At 42.2% G+C, this 22,367-nt stretch overlaps 2 protein-coding genes across 4 annotated transcripts in view; one reads left to right on the plus strand and one right to left on the minus strand.

Moving 5' to 3' along the window:
• The window catches only part of Ap3m1 (adaptor related protein complex 3 subunit mu 1), a 17,899-nt gene extending 11,748 nt beyond the window's left edge, over nucleotides 1-6,151 (minus strand). For 2 of the 3 annotated variants that reach the window (XM_075949132.1, XM_075949131.1), the window contains exons 1-3: nucleotides 6,089-6,151; nucleotides 5,807-5,963; nucleotides 750-1,025 (exon numbers count right to left, since the gene is read on the minus strand). In XM_075949132.1, coding sequence (XP_075805247.1) covers nucleotides 750-1,025; nucleotides 5,807-5,963; nucleotides 6,089-6,150 — 495 coding nt within the window. In that variant the 5' untranslated portion in view covers nucleotide 6,151. Of the gene's footprint in view, nucleotides 1-749; nucleotides 1,026-5,447; nucleotides 5,964-6,088 lie in introns of those variants that run through there. The other variant, XM_075949133.1, reaches the window with a different exon arrangement.
• Nucleotides 6,152-6,242: 91 nt separating this feature from the next.
• The window catches only part of Adk (adenosine kinase), a 407,022-nt gene continuing 390,897 nt past the window's right edge, over nucleotides 6,243-22,367 (plus strand). Inside the window, exon 1 of the mRNA XM_075949366.1 lies at nucleotides 6,243-6,370. Coding sequence (XP_075805481.1) covers nucleotides 6,309-6,370 — 62 coding nt within the window. The 5' untranslated portion in view covers nucleotides 6,243-6,308. The remainder of the gene's footprint in view (nucleotides 6,371-22,367) is intronic.

Below are 22,367 nucleotides of genomic sequence, written 5' to 3' on the forward strand. Positions count from 1 at the left end.
TGCCTGGCCCATTAATTCTAGCCTCTTCTTGGCTAACTCACATCCTGATTAACCCATTTCTAATAATCTGTGTACCACCACGAAGTGGTGGCTTACTGGGAAGATTCTAACCATGGTCCTTCTTGGGTAGGAGAAGCATGGCGTCTGCCTGACTCCGTTCTTTCTTCCAGCATTCTGTCCTGTCTACTCCGCCTATCTAAGCTGCTGTCCTATCAAAGGCCAAGGCAGTCTCTTTATTTGACAAATGAAAGTAACACATAGACAGAAGACCCACCTACATCAGAAAGCCTAACATTTCTCTTCAATATTTTCTAACTGTATTTATATTGAATTGATTCCTATTATATGCCATGCTAGAAAGTACTGAAATGTAAGCTATAAACTTCATTAGCCCTAATAAACCCACTCCTAAGCACATATAAAGCTTAAGCCATTTGCTTTATTTATCAAAACAAGAGAAAACTGGAAATGTAAATATAGAAGAGCTTATGACCAATAAATCTTTGTGATGATCCAGACAATTCTAAGTGGAGGACATTCTATTTCCTCATGGTATAGTTTGCTGCACACACAAATACCACGGACAGAGCAGCAATGTGTGTGACTGCACACTCTCTAAGTGCTTATGAGACTAGGTTTAGAGAGAAAAGCCACCCTGGACACATCAGAAACTTAGGTGACAAACATAAGCACGTCTCCCCTTGCATTTTCCTGGGTGATTTAGCTACAACAGTTTGATGGCTACAAACCTGAAAAGTGTCAGCAACTCGATGCAGAAACTCAATCACAAAGAGAGGTGGCACTTCCGTCTGTATGACAGACACGAAGAAGAGCTTATCCCGGTAGATACTAATGAGGTAGTGGTGAGGTGTTGAGATGACAGGTGGGACATTTTCAACATCCGCAGCTTTCTCCTGAGCTTCAAAGAAATAGTCACAGACAGACTGGCTTACCACGCTCTTCCAGTGTTTTTCTAGAAATATGTCGCCAGAGCAGTTGATGAGAAATAGACTGTGGATCATTTTCTGTGAAGGAAAAAAGGGGCTTGTACTTAATGGATATTGAAATGCACAGTTGTAGTAGATGGTAATAAACTCAGAGACTCACCATTGGACAATGTCTAGAGAGTGAGAGACTTTGGACTGCTCAGCCCTAAATGAGATGTCTTTATCACACCCACCCCTCAAGACTCAGGGAGCTAAGGAGAAGAGGAGACAAAAATCTGAAGAACCAGAAGTGGTGGACAGCTCCAAGGACACAGCATCTTCCAGACACATATGAGCTCACAGAAACTGACATACCACACAAAGACCTCCACAAACTCAAACCAGATAAAAATCACAGCGTGGAGAAAGCGAAGTAGACACCAAGTCCCACCCCTAAGCAAGAAGCTACTTGCAACTGATACCGGCCAGGAAGGGGAAAATCAATTTTCTCCAACAGAGTACCACGGGGTTTATCAACCACACTCTAGGGCAGGTCCCACGCACAGGCATATCTGGTCAACACAAGAAGGACTCCATTTTGTGTGTGTGTACTTTTCTGTTTTGTTATTTTTTTTGTCTTATTGTGTTTTTGTTTTCTTTCCTCTTCCTCCTCCTTTTTTTGGAGAGAGAGAACATGAAGTTAGGTGGGTAGGATATATGGGGAGGACTTCTGTATGTGGACAAAGAATATGATCGAAATACATTGTATGGAAAAATCCTTGTCATACTGTGCTGACATAAAAACAGACAAAGCAATGTAAGTGTCGTAATGTAATGTAAGAAAATGTAAAGCAATTGCGGATCAGTATTTCCCATGAACACAGACAGAAAAGTCTTAATATTAGAAAGCTAAATTCAGCAACAAATTTTAAATTCATAGTTAATTTCAAGAAAGCAAGTTTGGTTGAACACAGGACAGTTAATCAATGTAATCTAAAGTGCTGGTTAGTTCTGCCAACTTGACACAGCTACATAAATCTGAAAGAGGAAATCTCAGTTGAGGAACTGCTCCATCAGACTGTTCTTCTGTGGGCATATCTGTTGGCCATTTAAGAGGACACAGCCCACTGCGGGTAGTGCTAACCCATCGCAGGTGGTTCAATAAGAAGCTGAGCAAGCCACTAAGCAGTTTTCCTCCATAGTTCTGCCCTGACTTCCCTCAATGAACAACTATGATCAGGATGTGAAAGCCAAATAAATCCCTTCTTTCACAAGTTGCTTTTGACCATGGTATTTTTCATGTGTGTTACATAGCAAGTTTGAGGTTTGTATGGGACATATAACACCTTCTCTTAAAAACGTAAAAAAACAAAACAACAATAGAAAAATATTTGTCAAATGTGCAACACGGGGACAACTGAAAACTGTCTAACTGCTTTATCTTCATTGTATACGATGACAATTATGTCAGTTAACACAGTGACAGCTGGATCTGAACAGCTGAATTCCGAGCTCCTGTTCTTGCTTCTTATACACTAATCAGCAGGCACACATTTGAACACAGTGCCGATTAGGTTTTCAGCAGCTAAGGAAATAGCCTTTGTTTGTGTTGTCCAATATGGCAATCATTGAATACACGTACTGCTGTGCACTAGATATGTAGCTAACATGAAGTCCCAGCACTTGAGAAGTGGAGCAGGAAGATTAGGGGTTCAAGGCCAGCGGGGACTATAAACACAGGCGATTGAAGTCACTTCAGGATATATGAGATCCTGTCTCAAAAAAGAAATGCAACAAAAATGTAGCAAAGACAACTAAGGTACTGAAATATTAACTATTTTTTGAGATAGTCTCACTATGTAGTCCAGGATAGCTTGGAAATTGCAAACTTGGAATTTGTAAATCAAAAAATTTGCTACCTTTTAAAGCTAATTTGAATTAATTTAACCACCCTCTTCTGGTTGTAATAATAGATAGTAGTGCTATTCTGACTTGATTTAAGAGGAAGAGTTGACACTTCCAAATAGAAACCAAACATGTTCTAGTTTTTGTGCTGAGAGTTTAATAGATTACATTATAAATAAAAGAAGTGACCCAGGTTATTTCAAACCACTAGCCTTATGGAACACAGCACACTGAAGTATCACAACACTCCCTAAGAGGGCTGCTTGTTTTTGACTAGTTTCTTTATTTTAGAGCTAGATCTCCACTTATTTTCTTAAGCTGGTGAAAAATTCTTTCCAGGAAAGTTTCCACCGAAGTTGTGTTTATTGGCAGCAGTTCAGGTTTCAGAATACAGGGCTGTCAAACCAACCACCGGATTTATTGTTGTTAATCCTTTGTGCCGAGATGAGAGAATAACATTTCCAGCACTCAACAGCACTTGGCTCAAAATCCATTTTAGCCAGGCTGTGGTAGCGCATGCCTTTAATCCCAGCACTTGGGAGGCAGGGGCTGGCGGATCTCTGTGAGGTCTATGGATTGAGTTCCAGGACAGGCTCCAAAGCTGTAGTAATATGAACGGCGGGGCTGCGTCCCCAGCACCCCCAGCCGCCTGGCTAGCTTATGCCCAAAATAACAACACACAAACTGTATTCATTTAATCACTGCTTGGCCCTTTAGCTCTAGCCCTTACAGGCTAATTCTGATATCCCGATCAACCCATCTCTAATAATCTGTGAGCACCGGTCTTACCGGGAAGATTCTAGCCTAAGTCCATCCTGGGTCGGAGCTGGGGCATGGCGTCTCTCTGAGGCGTCTGCTCCGGAGAGGAGAGCTGTGGAGTCTGAGCTCACTTGCTCTTTCTCCCAGCGTTCTGTTCTGTTTACTCCACCTACCTATGTTCTAACCAATAAAATGGGCCAAGGCAGTTCCTTTATTAGCCAATGACCTTCCTCCATCACAAAGCTACACCGAGAAATTCCGTCTTGAAAAACAAAAAAATTGAAAGAAAAGAAAATCTGAAAGGAGATCTTAGTTTACCTATTCACATTATGATCAATTGCCTAAAGCATATAATGACCAAGCAATACCATATGGAGCAGAAAATTAGCTCATTTCTTTATCACTTATGCATTTAGTTGCTATTTTGTTACTTATTTTATTGATTTTTCTTAGAAAACTACACCTTCCCACATGTAAATGCATACACAATTAAAAGTAATATAAAGAAATATCCAAAAATGTTTTAAATTTTCTTTTCCTTACCGAGGATCTTTTAAAACGCCAATATCTTATCCCTTGTCCCTACAAATTGTTTTTAGAAGTTTTTTTTTCATTAATTTAAATGTGTATTATATATGAGTTGGTTTGTGCATGTAAGCACAGTGCCCAGGAAGGCCAGAAGAGGGCAGTGGATCTCCTGAAGTTGGAGATATAGGGGCATGGGACTGAAAGCTTGCAGGGGACCAGACTTGGTTCTCAACACCCACCCATCCCAGGCAGCTCACAACCTATTTCTTTAAAAATTCGATCTTGTTTTTATATGTATGCATTTCTGTGAGTATATGCCATATGAGTGCAGGTGTCTGCAGAGGCCACACCCTCTGGAGTTATAGGTGGTGAGCCAGCCACTGTGGATGATGGGAACTGAACTTGGGTTTTCTGCAAGAACAGCAGGTGCTCTTTACTGAGCCAGCTCTTCAGCATCCACCCCCCACCCCCAGTCACATAAATCTAGAGTTAAAGACAGCTGTTACCCACTATGTGAGTGCTAGAAATTGAACTTAGGTCCTCTGAAAGTACAAGCAATGCTCTTAACTGGTGAGCCATCTCCTGCTCCCAGAAGTAGTTTTTTTTATCCATGCCAAGAATATATGATTTAAGGTCAAGAGGACATCGGCCATCTTTGCTACGGTGATTTTAACGGTGGCTCTGTAGGATGTTGAAAAGGCGAAATTGCAATGCAGTGCTTAGATAGAAGAAGTAGCAAGTAGGTAAAAACAAAGATAAAGAGATTGAGATAGCTCAGCAGGAATGCGTCTGCTGCCAAGCTCAAGGACCTGAGTTTGATTCCTACGAAACCTCATGAAGGAGAGAAGTGAGGCCCACAAGTTATCTTCTGACTTCTACATGTGTACTGTGGCATACAACACACATAGAACAAAAAAAAAACAGGTAAATGAAGCAGAAGATTATGTCACTGGGTAGGTAGGTGAAAGAACTTGTCCTCTCTAAGAAAAAGAGACATTTTCTTCTTTCAATAGAAAGGAAGGAGATTTGTATATATTTGGCTGCAGAAAATCCCCTTTTCACCTGTGTAATGTGCTTTCAAGTCAAAACCCCAAATGCCACAAAACAAACAAACAAAAGAAAAAAAATCCACTTCTTTTCCTGTGAGGACGCCGTATTTTACAGTGACCCAACTTTTCGACCAGGAAGTCAAAGACTCAGGATCAAACAAACCCATGACAGTCAATCAGCCCACCACCCTTACGTTCCCGCACCCCAGGCCACTTTCTCAGTTTACAGCCCTGTCACCTATCTTGTGGGAAGCTGCTTCCCCATCCCCGGAGCGCTCACCCAGACGTCACCCTCTAAACAGGACGTTCTCTTAGGTTCATCAGGGGCTTTGCCCTCCAAGGCCAAACCTGGTGGTTGGCAAATTCAAGTCGTCGGCACTCCACCTCACTGTAGATGACAAGACCCTTTTTCCCGCGCCGGGGACCAGAGTTCGAGAACCCTGCGTGGCAGGTGCACCCTCCTTTCCGGCCCAGCTGGCTAGAAAGCCCGGAAGGCCGGGCGCAGGGGGAGGCCCGGCCCTGGTCCACAGCAGCAAGGACGCTCCTGGAGCCCAGGCTAGTGTCTCGAGCCCGAGCTATGCAGTCCGCTCCCCGGCTTTTGAGCGGTCTCCAGCCCGTAGACTCCCCGCGCTCACTCACCCTGACACCGGGGCGAGTCGGTGATTCGGTGCCGGGTCCTCTCTGGACCGAAGCTGAAGCAGCAGAGAAAGCGGCGAGGACCCCGCGCTTGGAGTGCCCAACTGACTGCCTGACTAGCAGTCTCAGAGTCGCCAAGGAAGACAGCAGGACTAGGAAGCTAGAAGGGGCGGAAAGGCGCTCAGTGAGAGGAACGGTGTCTCCAGAGGTTTGGATCTGAATCGTCTACATCACTCAGGGTCTGGAAGAGCAGGGAGGTGGCACTCCCTGAGCGCAGGCACTCACCCGCAGCCTAACTCCGTTCGGGGTCCCTTTCCGTAGTAATCGAGGGACGAGGGACGGGACATCAGATGTGCGTAGAGCCAATGGTTTTGGACTAGAGTCGCGGATTGGGCGGGGTTAAGAGGGGGCGGGGCCCGGGGAGGGGCGGTGACGAGTCAAGGGGCGGAGCCACCGGGCTGAAGGGCGGGACGCGCGGTAGAGCCAAACGGGTGAGAGTGCGGTCATGGCAGCTGCCGAGGAGCCGAAGCCCAAAAAGCTGAAGGTGGAAGCGCCGCCAGCGCTGAGGTGAGAACGGCCCGATGTGGGGAGGAGGGAGACAGCACTTGTGGTGAGCCAAGCCCACGTGGGCTGGCGCGGCTGGATGTTTGTGTTCGTGGGGCCAACACGCAGGACCTGCAGCCCGGGAGTTGCCCGCGTGGCTGGTCATTGCCCTCTTGGTTTGGACCACGTTCAGGTGCATTCCCGACCCTGGCAGCCATGGGCCAATCAGAGCTGCTGGCTCGGGGGCCGAGCCTTCCACTGGCGCCACGTGCGAGTGAATCCTCGCGGGCTGCGCTAGCGCGACCCCAAAGGACCCGTCTGGAGCTGCATCCCTTCCTGGGTATAGCGGGAAGGAACCCAGTGCCTCCTGAACCCTGGAGAAAGATAAAATTCTTGGGATTTTTCGGAAGGCGGTACGCAAGAGCGTTTTGATTTTTTTTTTTTGTGATTTCTCTGAAATCATGTTTGGAGACCCCAACCCGGGACCGGAATCCACTTAAGAGGTTTTGGCTGGGGTAGCAGTTGGCTAAATGGTTAGGATTTTTTTTTTTTTCATATTTGGCAGCAGCGCAGTGCTCTCCCGACACCTTAAACACATGTAATTGATGTTGCAGCTTTCACTTATATAAAGCCGTTTTGTTAAATAATATTTCTTCCTAATAAGTATAAAGTCCAGCGTGTGCAATCTTTTGATGTCTTTGAAGTGTTCAGTGGAGGGCTGTGATTTTTCTATCTAAAAATAGACACTTCAAACTGATTTAAAACTGTGGGACTGCTCTTGATTAGCCGAGACAAATTCCATTACCTTCAACATAATCTTCTCCATGTTCAAAAGAATAATTTGTCTCAGCTGAAAAGAAAAAGTTAAGTGGGGATCCCGTATCTTGTTCTTGATGAAATGGGTGATAGCCAAATTCTTCCCACCGGCTTTAAAGTATGCCTACTCTTCTTAGAGGGTTATTGTGCATGTCTAATACCACGAACGTTAAAAAAAAAAACCCTGAGGATGTTTTATTTTAACTTTTAGATTATGTGTGCCAGTGGGATGGCTCAGCAGATAGAGGCATTGGCTGCCAAGTCCGCTGACCTGAGTTCAGACTCCAGGACCCACGTGGTGGACTGAGTGAACCTTTTCTTCTGTTGTCCTCTGACCTTCACACGTGGCCCCGCCCCCACTATGTAAATAGATATTGTCTCCTTAGATTTTCATTTAATAAAAGCAATACTTTATATATAATGATGATCAAGTTTAACAATGCTTACCATCTGTAGTAATGGTACAAGGAAGCTCTAAGAAAGAAAGGCAGAGATTATTCATATTGACAAATGAAAGGTATTGAAGTTCAAATAACATTTAAGGAAGAGAAATATGAACCCTGGGTATCAGGATACAGGTTTATTCTTTGATTCTAGTGTGTTTACAAACATCGAAGACATGTCTCTGTTTGTTTGTGTATCTTTAAAAATGATCCGTGGTAATGCTTGACATTTAATATGTATATGCCAGCTACTGTTTCTGCATTCTGCACATTTTAACCCAATAAAATCATTTCTATTACATATCACTTTAACCAAAAAGGAAACTGGCACATATCTATCCTTTGTGTCTATTTAAAACTTGTAAGTAATTTAGATGAGTAAACTCAATTTACTTAATGCTACCCCAGAGCCATCTGCAGAGGCGAAGTTAAAGGATTAGGTATTTTGACTATGGGAACAAAACTCTTTAATTTTATGCGGAGACCATTGCAATTGACTTCTTATTTTCTGTATTAGTTTACCTTTCAGGATCGCTGTATGATAACACATTTAGAGTGAATTACTCTATGATTTGCCTGACAATTAAGAGATTTTTACCAATTTTGTTTAACTGTTAGGGAAAATGGCTTATAGATTATTAGCACAATTTAATGTATAGAGTCAGTGGGGAACAAGTAAATTAATGAAATGTATTTATAGATATTGGGGATAAGAATTTAGAAATCGGGGGCTGGAGAGATGGCTCAGAGGTTAAGAGCACTGATTGCTCTTCTAGAGGTCCTGAGTTCAATTCCCAGCAACCACATGGTGGCTCACAACCATCTATAATGAGATCTGGTACCCTCTTCTGGCATACAAACATACATGGAAGGAATGTTGTATACATAATAAATAAATAAATAAATAAATATCTTAAAACAAAAGAACTTAGAAATCTATGAGTTCAGTTACCACTAGGGATATAATTCCTATTTTTATTCTTAATGTGTATATATGTGTGTTTGTGTGAATATGTGTTATTTGTATGCCAAAAGAGGGCTTTGGATGCCGTGGAGCTGGAGGTAAAGATGGTTGTGAGCCGCCTGATGTAAGTGCTGGGGACCAAGCTCGACTCCTCTGCAAGAGCAAGAACATTTGTTTTTTTTTTTTTTATTTTTAATTTATTTTTATTTTACGTGCATTGGTGTTTTTGCCTGCATGTCTGTATGAGGCTATCAGATTCTCTGGAAATAGAGTTACAGACAGTTGTGAACAGCCATGTGGGTGCTGGGAATTGACCCCGGGTCCTCTGGAAGGGCGGTTGGTGATCTTAACCACTGAATCATCCTTCCAGCCTAGGAAGTGGTTTTTAACTAGGGGAATTTTATCTTAAAAAACATCTCTCAGAACCTGGTGGTAATTTTGGTGGAGCGGAGGAGGGGTACGGTTTAAAGAGCTGGTGAGATGGCTCAGAGGGTGAAGTGCTGCTGCCACACCTAATCATCCTTGTTAATCCAGACACAGGCTTGTGCGGTTGGTGTGCACTCTCGTGTGTACACACAACAAACAGATAAATGTAACTTAAAACAAACAAAAAGTTAGCATGGTGCTCACGCCTTTAATCCCAACAGTTTGGTGGCAGAAGCAGGCAGATCTCTCTGTAGGCCTCAGGTGAACCAGGGCTATCTACCGAGAACCTTTGTAAACATCCGAAACCTATAGCAGAGGTTTCCTGCTCTGACCCCCATCTCATGATGCTCCCACCTATGTTTTAAATAATACTCTAGGCATCTTGGCAGTACAGAGACATCACCCTGTGATAGAGATGGTTAGGCCAAAATTGTCAGTATTGTTGAGAGTGGGAGACCATCTGACAAGGCTGTCTTCCTGTCTTACTCTTCATTGTTTTCTAGGCTGATTGCTTTTCAGGGCAAGACAGTTACTAAGATTTCAGAGAAAGAACCAGATTGTAACATCCTTTCATGTAGGAGCAATAATTGAGTAGCAGACATTTATACAAGGACTACTTTTTTTTCTTTTCTCTTCTTTGGAAGTCTTATCCAAGTTATTGCTTCAGAGTTCACCTCAGAGAAGACACAACACCTTCCAAGTAGTGTTGAACACGTGCCAAGTCTGTTCTTTCGGTCTGTCTTTCAAGTACTTGCTATTTTAGGCGTGATGCTAAAAACTGGATATAGAGAGAAGAAGGTAAGATCCAGCTGCCACTCTCCTCCTGGAAACTAAATAGAATTGGGAAAATGAAACCTGAGCATTAGTAAGATCATGAGAATTAACCAGTGTGAAATAAGGTATCTGCCTTTTTAGGAAAATTATTTTGCAGACAGGTCCGCTCTTGGGGATTGCGTAGATGGTATTAAAGTGTCTAGGCTTCAGATTGGGCGTCTTCATATGTGGTATTTCTGTCTGTGTATTCTCAAGTCTCACAATTTCATGCAGTCCAGGCTGGCCTTGAGCATGATTTGGAACCAAGGATGACCTTGATCTTGTCTTCCTGGCTCCATTTCACCAGTGCTGGGGTTTATGGGCTGCCTCCACACCCAGTTTTCAGAAGCTAGTTTTAACTGTTGAGTATCCCCAAATGATTTGCAGACCTTTAAAGCCACATTTATGCAAGCACATCCATCTCTCGTCCTAAATCTGGACTTTCTCCCAGGGTTCCTGCATCATAGTAGTGTGAGCCTGCCTTTCTCTGAAGTTTACACTTGATCTTGGCCTAGTTTTTGCTTAGCTTTCTAGCAGGTTTCTCTGCCTCCAGTTTCAGTTCTGCCATATCTACTTTAGATACAAGTCTACTTAATCACCAGAGCAAAACAAGTTTGCAACTATGAACTTGGTGTTAGGAAAAATTGAGCCAATTGTCATGATTTCTTCTGGCCTTCACAATTAAAGTTTGTTCAAAGGGTGTGGGGAAAGGTGGATCAGCGGGTAAAGCAGGAGGATCTGAATTTGGTCCCCAGAACACATGAAAAATGCCAAATGTGGTGGTGGTGGTGGTGTACCTCTACCCCAGCACTGGGAAGGTGAAGCAGAGTCCTTAGGCTGACTGGCAAGCTATAGCTAGCGAGGACCTTGTGTCAAAGGAGGTGGACACCTAAGATTGTCTTCTGGCCTCCATGTCTATGCAAACATGTGCACCAGCTCACACACATGCACACTTGAAAAAAGATTATTAAAGGGTCATATCTTTAGTATTACTTAAAAGGAAACAGATAGCAATTTTTTTAACAGCAAATACTGAGCTTTTTCCAAGTACTCTTCCTAAGTGTTTCACTCATATACCACTAGTTTTCTTTTTCTCAGTCCCTACGTCACTGTACATCCTGTGTTTAAAATTGCACTATAAACCTAAAAAAAAGTCCGTAAGTATCATTGGGTGATCAGAGGAAAGTTTTAGTGATGTCTTATAAAACACATCCTCCCCCTCTTTGGAAAAATTTCTGGAAGATTAAAAAAATGAGCATGTGCTTCCCATAGTGGTCTGCTAAGAAAATTAAATGAGGAAAATTTATTCAGGCCAAAAAAGTTTCTGGCATATTGAACAAAGTCTGGTTGTAATAACTATTCAACAAAGTCTTGTTGCACAGAGTAGGAGTCACTGGTAGGTACCCTTCCCCTTCTAAGCCCTATCAAAGCCCATACTTTTATAATGTAGCCTAAAATCATGTTTGCCAGTTCTAGCCATGATAAGCTTTTTCTCTCTTACTTTTCTTTTTTAAATGGATTTTTATTGAGCTCTACATTTTTCTCTGCTCCTCTCCCTGCCTCTCCCCTCCCCACTTCAACCCTCTCCCAAGGTCCTCATGCTCCCAGTTTACTCAGGAGATCTTGTCTTTTTCTACTTCCCATGTAGATTAGATCCATGTATGTCTCTCTTCGAGTCCTATTGTTGTCTAGGGATTGTGATTTGTAGCTGGTTTTCTTTGCTTTATGTTTAAAAACCACTTATGAGTGAATATATGTGATAATTGTCTTTCTGTATCTGGGTTACCTGACTCAAAATGATGTTTTCTAGCTCCATCCATTTTCCTGCAAATTTCAAGATTTTTTTTTCTGCTGTGTAGTACTCCATTGTGTAAATGTACCACATTTTCCTTATCCATTCTTTGGTCGAGGGGCATTTAGGTTGTTTCCACGTTCTGGCTATGACAGACAAAGCTGCTATGAACATAGTTGAGCACATGTCCTTGTGGCATGATTGAGCATCCTTTGGATATATACCCAAAAGTGGTATTACTGAGTTTTGAGGAAGGTCACACTGATATCCAAAGGGGCTGTACCAGCTTGCATTCTCACCAGCAATGCAGAAGTGTTCCCTTTTCCCCACAACCTCTTCAGCATAAGTTGTCATCAGTGTTTTTGATCTCACGGCCAGATCCGCAGAAGTTTCTGGTTCCTGCCTACTCCCTCAGAGGTCCCAGACCGATGCCTGGACCCGCAGTGGTCTCTGGCTCTGGCCCACTCGCTCAGCAGTTGATCCCCTGTACCTGCTCCTGTGGAGTTTGCTGTCTCAGGTCTGCTCTGGCCCAGGTCGCTGGCCCAGTCCTGCTTCGGTGAATGTCCCTGGTCTGGATCCGCTCCTGCTGCCGTAGACTTCACCATCCCAGACCTCCTCCGGCCCAGGTCGCTGGCTCAGTCCTGCTCTTGTGGAGTCAGCTTTTTCTCTTATATTTACAGTTTAATCCTTTAAGTCATTAGGCTATGAAGGAATAGAAAGCAAATTCTTCTCAACACAGTTTGTATAAGATCCTTGACTGGGCTTTATGTACTTGGATGCAATGAATGTTGGGCTGTGGGAGGATGGAGTGAGAAAGAGAGACAGAGACAGACTGACTAGCCCTGAGAATCGGGACAGGCATGGAGGTGCTTGAGCTCAAGAAACATGTAAAGGGCTCTAGGCAAAGTCTGGCATTAAAGACTTCTGATTTTAAATATAGGACCAGACTGAATAATACTACAGATGAGCTGACGAGCTCCACTCCATCCTGGAACATGGCTCTATTTTCCTCCACTGATTAAAATCCAATCTCTATGTGAAATGCTCACAATTGGGATGGAAGCAAAGGAAATGAAGGTCTAAAGAGCTTTCTAGTCAGGGTGGAAGGCAGTGGATAAGGCTGTGGTTTCTGGAATTAAGACATGTGGTGTGATTCCTCTCCTAATAACTGATTATCATGGTAAGGGTATTTACCTGCTTTGTGCATCTGTTTTCCCTTGTAAAATAGAGTCTGTAAGAGCATCTACCTCATGAAATTGTTAGCTATTAAGAAAATAGACATAAAATATAGTAAATGTTGAACAAATCTGAACAAATGTTGAATAACTACTATTATTATGGTATTGCTTATCTTATTGTGTCTACTCAGCTCCGATTCTCCACTAGTAAATTTTAAAAAGAAACAGAAATACTTAACAAGAGGTAGACTTGGTGGCATGTACATGTTATAACAGCACAAGAGTCTGAGGTAGGAGGACCATAAGTTCTGGGCCAGCCTAGGCAGTTTAGTGAGTTTGCTCAGAGGGTCCTATGCTGTGGACCCTTACAAAACAAACAAGCCATCTAAAATTTAAAAAAAGATAAACATCTCCAAGGGATGAAGTATGCAGCTCAGGAACTGGTGGAAATAACTTGGTGGGGGTTCTGGAGCCAGATATCCTTGGTGAAACAAGGACCTGGGCTGTAGTTGCCTGAGAGCAGGCTGAATTCATCTGTGCCCCACTGTTGCTTCAATAAACTGTGGTCTGAAGTGAAGACAGAAGTAGCCCCACTGCCAACTGGCTCAGCATCGGGAGCTGTAAATTCCCTACTATTACCTAGTACAAGTATAATGATTATTCAGAATTGCTGTGGGATCCCCGGCAGGCGGGGGGCAGTGGTCGGAAAGCAGCCAGTCCCTGGGCGTGAGACCACGTGGCAGGTCTGAAGGTCCCTGGCGGGTGGGCGAGAGACAGATAGGCACACCATGCAGAGTGAAGTTGGACATTTATTAGGTGGGTTATGGAGGGGATGAGATAAGGGCAAAAGAGGGGAGAGAGAGAGAGAAGGGGAGGGAGGGGGAAGGGGAGAAGTGGGGAGAGGCAGCAGCTGCTTCTTCCAGAGGAAGATGGAGAAGAGAGAGAGAGACTAAGGATGCAAGCAGGGAGGGAGTGGGTGTGGCTTGTCTCTTAAAGAGGCAGATCATTACAACAAGAGCACTGGGCTTGGAGGTCATCTGCTCTGTAACTGTAGTGACCTGCCTGAAAACTCCTGGGAGAAGGAGAAAGTCTGAGATTGAAGAAAGAAGTAAGACCCTCAGAAAATAAATAGGTACAGCCAACAGGAGGTAAATTCACTTAAAATCGAATGGAAATAGTAGAATGATTCCAAAATGACTGTTTAAAAAAATCTATAGAAACAAGTGTTCACCAAAAATTAAGATGTTATGAATAAGAAATACGTAGAAATGAAATCGAAGGATTTAGAGATGTAGTTCTCAGAATTAAACCCACATATGAAAAATAGACTCAGATCAGATCAATTTGAAGGGAGAAATTAGTGATTAGAGCAAAGTAATTGGAGTGGTGGTATAGCTCAGTAACAAAGTAATTGGAGTGGTGCTATATATAGTTCAGTAATAAAGTAATTGGAGTGGTGGTATAGCTCAGCAACAAAGTAATTGGAAAGGTGATATACTTTAGTAACAAAGTAATTGGAGTGGTGGTGTAGCTCAGTAACAAAGTAATTGGAGTGGTGGTATAGCTCAGTAACAAAGTAATTGGAATGGTGGTATAGCTCAGTAACAGGGCTGGGGTTCCCTGTTTATTTTCCAGCTTGAGAAAGAGAAGTGTGCGACAGACTTGGGAGTGAAGTAAGAGTACCAGGATTCTTTTTAAAGATTTATTTTCTATATATGAGTGCTCTACATGTCCACCTGCACACTAGAAGAGGGCATCTGATCTCACTACAGGTGGTTATGAACCACTGTGTGGTTGCTGGGAATTGAATTGATGGTTCTTAATCTAAGTGCCATCTCTCCAGCCCTTGACTATCAAGGTTTTAAGGTCCCTGGGTGTGATGGTGCAGACCTTATTCTCAGCAGGGGCAGAACCAAACAAAGCAGATGGATCTCAATAAGTTTGGGGCCAGCCTTGTCTAAATAGTGAGCTCCAAGCCAGCTAAGGGTACTTAGTGAAACCCTGTCTCAAAAAACAAGCCGGGCGGTGGTGGCGCACGCCTTTAATCCCAGCACTCGGGAGGCAGAGGCAGGAGGATCTTTGTGAGTTTGAGGCCAGCCTGGTCTACAAGAGCTAGTTCCAGGACAGGCACCAAAAACTACAGAGAAACCCTGTCTCAAAACAAAAACAAAAACAAAAACAAAAAACAAAAACAAAAAACCCAAAAACAAACCAAAAAAACCCCCAAAAACAAACAAAAAAAACCCCCACAAAACAATGAATTACCAAACAAAAGAGAGTTTAAGCTCATCTTAACTATATAGATTATTATGGGCTAAATGAGATACTGTCTCAAACAAGATAAAAGAAACAGATTAAGAAATAAAGAGAAATTGCTGGGTAGTGCTCATGCCTTTATTCCAGCACTTGGGGGCAGAGGCAGGTGGATCTCTGTGAGTTTGAGGGCAGTCTGGCCTACAGAGCGAGTTATAGGACAGGCTCCAAAGCTACAGAGAGAAACCCTGACTTGAAAAACCAAAACAATAAAGTAAAATAAAAATGAGTGTAGAAGGAGCTGTGTGGGCTGTGGCCTGGCTCCCGGCTAGCTTTACCCAAAATAATTACACAGAAACTGTATTCTTTTAAACACTGCCTGGCCCATTAGTTCTAGCCTCTTATTGGCTAATTCTCATATCTTGATTTACCCATTTCTAATAATCTGTGTAGCACCACGAGGTGGTGGCTTACCAGGGAAAGATTCTAGCCTACATCTGTCTTGGGTCGAAGAATCATGGCGTCTGACTCACTTCCCTTCTTCCCAGCATTCTGTTCTGTCTACTCTACCTACCTATGTTCTGACCTATCAGGCCAAGCAGTTTCTTTATTAATTAACCAATGAAAGCAACACATAGAAGATCCACCTACATCAAATGAGATTTCACATTTTGGAAAAAAGATATGAATGGTGGGAAACCATATTGGTAGGGATAAGTGTATTAGACTTTTCAGAAAAGCCTCCAGGACATTCAGGACTCTTCTGCATAGAGAAACACTGTCTCTGGTTAAGAGAATATTCAAATTGGTGAGAGCAAAAACAAAACTAAACCCCAAATCTACAAACAAAAAATTTCCTAAGAATATAGACTGTTGTGTTAGGAGCGGCGGGGCTGTGTCCCCGGCACCCGGCCGCCCCCATGGCTAGCTTTACCCGAAATAATTACACCGAAACTGTATTCTTTTAAACACCGCTTGGCCCATTTCTATCTAGCCTCTTCTAGGCTTGCTCTCACACCTGGACTAGCCTATTTCTTTTAATCTGCTGTAGCCCACGAGCTGGCTTACCAGGAATGATCTTAACCTGCGTCTGCCTGGAGTGGGAGAATCATGGCGACTCCTTGACTCAGCTTCTTTCTCCCAGCCTTCCGTTCTGTTTACTCCTCCCACCTATGTTTTAACCTATGAGGGCCAAGTAGTTTCTTTATTGCTTAACCAATGAAATCAACAGATTGATGTATGACACTCCCACATCAATAGACATGTTTAATTCTAATTATTTTAACCTGGATAAAAAGTGAAAAAAGTGAAAAATTGACTATAAGTTTTGGTTAAAAATTGAAATAATTATGATATTATGTAGTGTGGCGATGTAGTCCCACCTGCTTGAAAAGCTTAGACATAAGGATCGCTGAACACAGGAACTGGAGGCTAGCCTGGGCAACACAATGACCATCATCTCTTTAAAATTAATGATGATAATAGTTACATCTAAGTAGAGGATTGTGGGGTTGTTGGATTGTGGTGGATTTGTGTATGTGTATGTGTGTGTATTTTAATTAATTTTTTTTTCTAATTTTTTTTTACTTTGAATATGAGTTATTAGTCAGGGTTCAATAAAGGAACAGAGATAAAAGAATGAAAAAAATATAAAAGGGATTTATTTAAGTGGCTTACAGGCTGTGGTCCAAGCAGTGCAATAATAGATCTTCAGGCCAAGAGTTAGGTAGTTGTTCAGTCTACAAGGCCAGAGGATGTCTCGGCAGTCCCAGGAAATCCGAGAGAGCTATCAGCCTTCAATGCCCATCAAAATCCTGAAAAAGTCTATTTTAACACCCTGAAGGATTGCCTCTGAAACAAGACAGCTTGGCAAAGGTTTCCTTCTCCCATGTCCTTTTATATAGATTGTATGGTCAGAATTCTGGTAGCTCTTCCCACCTCAAATGATCCAGTCAAGAAAATCCTTCACAGGCGGCCCAGCTGTTTGGGTTTTCGTTGATTCCAGATGTCGTCAAGTTGACATCCAAGATCAGCCATCAAACATGTTTATTAGGACTCTTGAATTTAAGCTGGAGGATTTTATGTTCACTGACTAGGTGCTGAATGGCAAAATATCACCATTACAATATGGATTTCTTGGGACACCAAATATATCTGAAACATCATAAGATAATTATTATGACTTAAATGTAGGCTGTAATCTTTTGATCCATATTTCTGAAGTACCAAAGCTCTGAAAACTGGTAAAAATAAATTAAGGCTGGGTGTCTTTGTTGAGGTTACTGCTGCTGTAATGAAACATGGGAAGCAAAGGGTTTGTCTGGTTTATACCTCCTCAGCACTGTCATCACTGAGGGAAGTCAGGACAGGAATTCCAGCTCGGCAGGAACCTGGAGGCAGAGGCTGATGCAGAGCCCATTGAGGGTGCTGTTTCTGGCTTACTCTCCATGGCTTGCTCAGCCTACTTTCTTAAAGAACCCAGGACCACCAGCCCACAGACGACACCACCTACCTTGGGCTGCGCCCTCCCATATCAATCACTAAGGAAATGCCCTACAGGCTTGTCTACAGACCGATTTTATGGAGGTATTATCTTAATTGAGGCATCCTTCTCTAATGAATCCAGTTCGTGTCAAGTTGACATTAAAATAGCCAATTTTAATAGAAATAGAAACGAATCAATTTAGCAGTGAAACAAACTACTATGAAACTCTGTAGAACTGTCTGAGGCAAATGTGTTTGTTTTGTTTAGCACCTGTCAAGAGTGTCCGTAAAGTGGCAAATTGCATGAGTTTCCTCTGGGGCAGTTTATAAACTACTTTAGTGTTCCATTGGGTTAGCCTTCCTGCAGTCTGTAACATTCTAAATTTTAAAATATATCTAGCTTCCAGGATTTAAGAAAGCAAGGGTGGGTCTTTATTAAACATTTAAATAGTCAACTGTGGAGTTTGAATTTGTAAAGGATCAATAATTTTTTATAAGTCAGTTGCTATTCTCTTGTTTCCTGTAGCCTAGGCTAGCCTTGAACTTACTGTATAGTCAAAGATGACCTCTTTAAAATTTATTAGTGGGATGGCAAGATGGCTTCCTCCTCCTGAGTACACGGAAGTGTACACTCTGTGAAAGGAACAGATAATCAAACTAGACCTGACAACCTCCAAAGTAGTGTGGGAGGAAAGAAAAGAAATACCAATAATTAGCAAAACAGAACATCATTAAACACATTCATAGGAAATAACAAAATCATTTCTATAATAACTTTCAATATAAATGACCTCAACCTACCATTAAAAAGGTATAGACTAATGGACTGGATTAAATAGTAAGAACCAAGTATATGTTGTCTTCAAGAAATGTATTTAGCCAGCAAAGATAGCAAAAAACTAAATATCAAAAGATGGAAAAATATTGCCAGGCAAATGGAATCTGTATATAAGTAGACATAGCTGCCCTTATATGGGATAAAGTAAGCTTTAAGCCAAAGCTAGTTAGAGAGATGAAGAGATAAGATGTTGCCATACTAATAAAGGCAACTTTTCATTAAGAGGTTATAACACTTGTAAATATTTGGCCAGCCTTGGGTATATTCTTACTCCCATACCCATCTGGGATGGTACGGAAGGAAGTGGTGCTAGTGTTTGTAGAGACTGAGTGAGTGCAGGCGGTGTTCATATATGTGGGGAAGCAGTCACTGCTGCCAGGACCTTGTAGAGTGTAGAGTGACATGGTGTCATCTGCCTAGAAGAGAAAAATTGATGTAGTGTGGCACATAAATAAAATATTAAGACCACCCTGCAAATCAGTTAATCCAAAAATCTTCATTCTTCACGGTCAAGTTGTCTGTACATAAAACTTCACTACCCAGCTTACACGGGGCCCCTCGAATGCCTGCACTTGGTGCTGTGCTTTATTGCTGTGTGCTGTATCTGTCTTTTATTTCCCCAATTGCTGCTTGAAGTCAGCAAACCAGATGAGAAGCCCTTAGTCCCACTAAATGCTCCTTTCATGCAGTTTAACAGCATGTGGTTTATGTTGAATGAGTTCTTAATTTTTTAAAAAACTTTCTCCCTGTCCACTCACTCCCGTGTGTGTGTGTGTGTGTGTGTGTGTGTGTGTGTGTGTGTGTGTGAAGTCAGAGGACAACTCTTAGGAATTGGTTCTTTATATTATGTTGGTTCCAGGTACTGAACTCATGGTGAACCAGTGAGAACCTATAAACAAACAGACAAACAAAGTCATCATTTAGGGTTTTTTTTTTTGCATTCGATAAGTATAGAATGAATTTTTGTATTAGTTTCAAATTCCCTTTTTTAAAAATATCTTTCCTTATTTCTTTTTATTTTTTTAAAAAGAAAACAATCTTTTTTTTTTCATTATACATACCAATCCAAGTTCCCACTCCCTCCCCTTCTCCCATTCCCTCCACTGACCTCTCTCACCTCATCCACTCCTCAGAGAGGGTAAGACACATTGCTGTGGGGAAGGTCCCAGGCCCTCCCTACTATATCTAGGCTGAGCAAGGTATTCATACAAAGAGAACAGGTTCCCAAAAAGCCAGTACAAGTAGTAGGGATAAATCCTGGTGCCACTGCCAGTGGCCCCTCAGTCTGCCCCAGCCATGCAGACCACATTTACAGGGACTAGTTTGGTCCTATGCTTGTTGCTTCCTGTCTGGCTGGAGTTGATGAGCTCCCATTAGCTCAGGTAGACTGTCTCAGTGGCTTGGTCTTGACCTCTTTGTTCTTATTCTCATTCCTCCCACTCTTCAACTGGACTTTGGGAGCTCAGTCCAGTGCTCTGCTACAGGTCTCTCCATCAGTTGCTGGATGAAGGTTCTATGGTGATATTTAAGATATTCATCAGTCTGACTACAGGACAAGGCCAGTTCGGATACCCTTTTCTCTATTGCTTAGGGTCTTAGTTGGGATCATCCTTGTCGAGTCCTGGGAATAGAGTCAGGTTTCTACTAACCCTATAATGGCTCCCTCAGTCAAGATATCACCTTCCTTGCTCTCATCTCTGTCCTTGCTCCATCTCCACTATCCTGTTCCCTCAGCTTCTCCTCCTACCTCCCCTAGCTTCAAATTCTTAACTTATTTGATGGATAGAACCTTAAAATACTTCATGGTTTTATGACCTTTTTCCTTTTTGGTTACACTGAATGAACTGGTGTACAAAATCAATCTGACACTAGAAGATGATATAGATAAATTAATTTCTTAGATTGAATTCCTGGTTTGTTTTGAGACTAGTGAGCTTTTGATTCTGGTGGTTCTTTCTTGCATTTGTCCACAGGGAAAATTCACTCCAGACATACCGACTTTTCCTATATAGACAGTAACACTATTAATGGCCTATGGCTAGTGTTTTCTTTTTTAATACACTAGAATTGTATTGGAGAGGAGTCGATTTTCTGACTTTACATAGAATATCTTAATTATCTGTCTAAATGGTGAATCTTTTCCCCTGTGTTAGCAGGTCCTTGGTATGTGTTATGCTTGCAGTGTAATGATAGCCCCAAAGCAGCGAAGGTCGGTGACACAGTTCTAGGTTCCCAGGGTGCTGTATAATGCAGCGTACTGTGCAACCAGTGGGTCATGCCAAGTGTCCTTTTAAAGGTGTTTTTATTTATATTTTAATTAAAAAAATGTTTGCGTCTACTCACTCACAGAAAGGGTCACTTGCAAACAGTATTGTAAAGTAATTAGTGCAGATTTCTAAGGTTTTCTGAAATTTCTTTAAGCTTTATTTTATACACACACACACACACACACACACACACACACACACACACTATATCAATCAAAATAAATATGTCATTCCCTGAGACCCAGAACTGGTCTAAACAACCATCTAATTGGAATACAAGAAAATTATCTTTCACAAATAAACAGGCCTCCTGTGTTGTCTTTGAAGTTAACCACATTAGAGATTTGAACATATTTTTGGCTTACAGCCATGACTGAAGAAGTCTTAAGTCCTTTCTAAAACAGTTTTCAAAATTGCATGTCCTCACCACTGCTGAGATCGTATCAAGTTAGTTCTTAGTATGGTTGGAGTTTAAGCTGCTCTGTAATAAAGGCAATGCAGATGTCTTTGTTCTCACACACTTGCAATGAACTGGCTAGTGTATTTTTAATGTGAGATAACATGAAGGCACATTAAAACATGTATTAATGCTGGGCATGGTGGTGAATACCTTTAATTCTAGCACTTGGGAGGCAGAAGCAGACGGATCTCTGTAAGTTCGAGGCCAGGCTGATCTATAGAGCAAGTTCTAGGACAGCCAGGGCTGTCCCAAAACCCTGTCTCAACCTCCCCCCCCCCAACACACACACACTCCAAAACTAATAAGCCATACATTAACAAATTCCATTTGGACTTGTCTGTTTTATTTAACCATTGTCTAAATGTATACAATTGGACTGTTTAGATTTGAACTGTTATAATAAAGCACAATATTATTATAAAGTTCAGTAAGTACTAAATGTTTAGAATAAAATAGTATTTTAAATAATGCAAAGAAAAAGATGTGTCTATTTTAATGGGTGGATGGGGGTATAGGTTTTCTGTATGATAAGCTGGCCTTTGGATGAGTTCATCCCTATGTTTAAATATCCTAAGGATATTCTTTTTCTGTTTGTTTGTTTTGTTTGTCAGGGTTTCTCTGTGTAGGTATTGACTGTCAGTGACACAGTGTTAGGTTCCCAGTGTGCTGTGTAATGCAGTATACTGCACAACCAGTGGGTCATGCTGCAGGTGGCCTGGGATTCACCTTGTAGACCAAGCTGGTCTGGAACTCTCAGAGATCTGCCTTCCTCTGTGGATTATGATAGGATCAAAGGCATATGCCACTATGCCTGGCCTTCTTTCTCTTTTTAATCAATTTTTACATTTACCTTGTTTATTCATTTGTTAATTTATTGTGTGTGTGTATAAGGATGCTTGTATGCCATAGCACAAGTGTGGAGGTCAGAGGATAACTGGAAACAGTTCTCTCCTGTTGTGTGGGTCCTGGGATTGAAATCTGCGCTGTTTTTGCTTTTTTGAGGCAGGGTCTTCCCATGTAGCCCCGGGTAGTCTTGAACTCCCAATGTGGTCCAGTTTGGCTTTGAATTCGCAGGGTTACTCCTTCCTCAGCCTCCCAAGTGCTGGATTTCCGGGCTATATCGCCACACCTAGCCTAAAGACACTTTGTAGAGAAATACATTTCTATGCTTACAGACAGACATTTTGGTTCAGAAAATGGATCTGTGCTTCAACATTCCTTTCCCTGCCAGTGCAGTGTTCCTCCTTTGTACTAAGTGACAAGAGTGCTTTTCTGCTGGTGAGAACT

The sequence above is a fragment of the Microtus pennsylvanicus genome, chromosome 15, assembly GCF_037038515.1.
Source record: "Microtus pennsylvanicus isolate mMicPen1 chromosome 15, mMicPen1.hap1, whole genome shotgun sequence".
Taxonomy (NCBI): Eukaryota; Metazoa; Chordata; class Mammalia; order Rodentia; family Cricetidae; genus Microtus; species Microtus pennsylvanicus.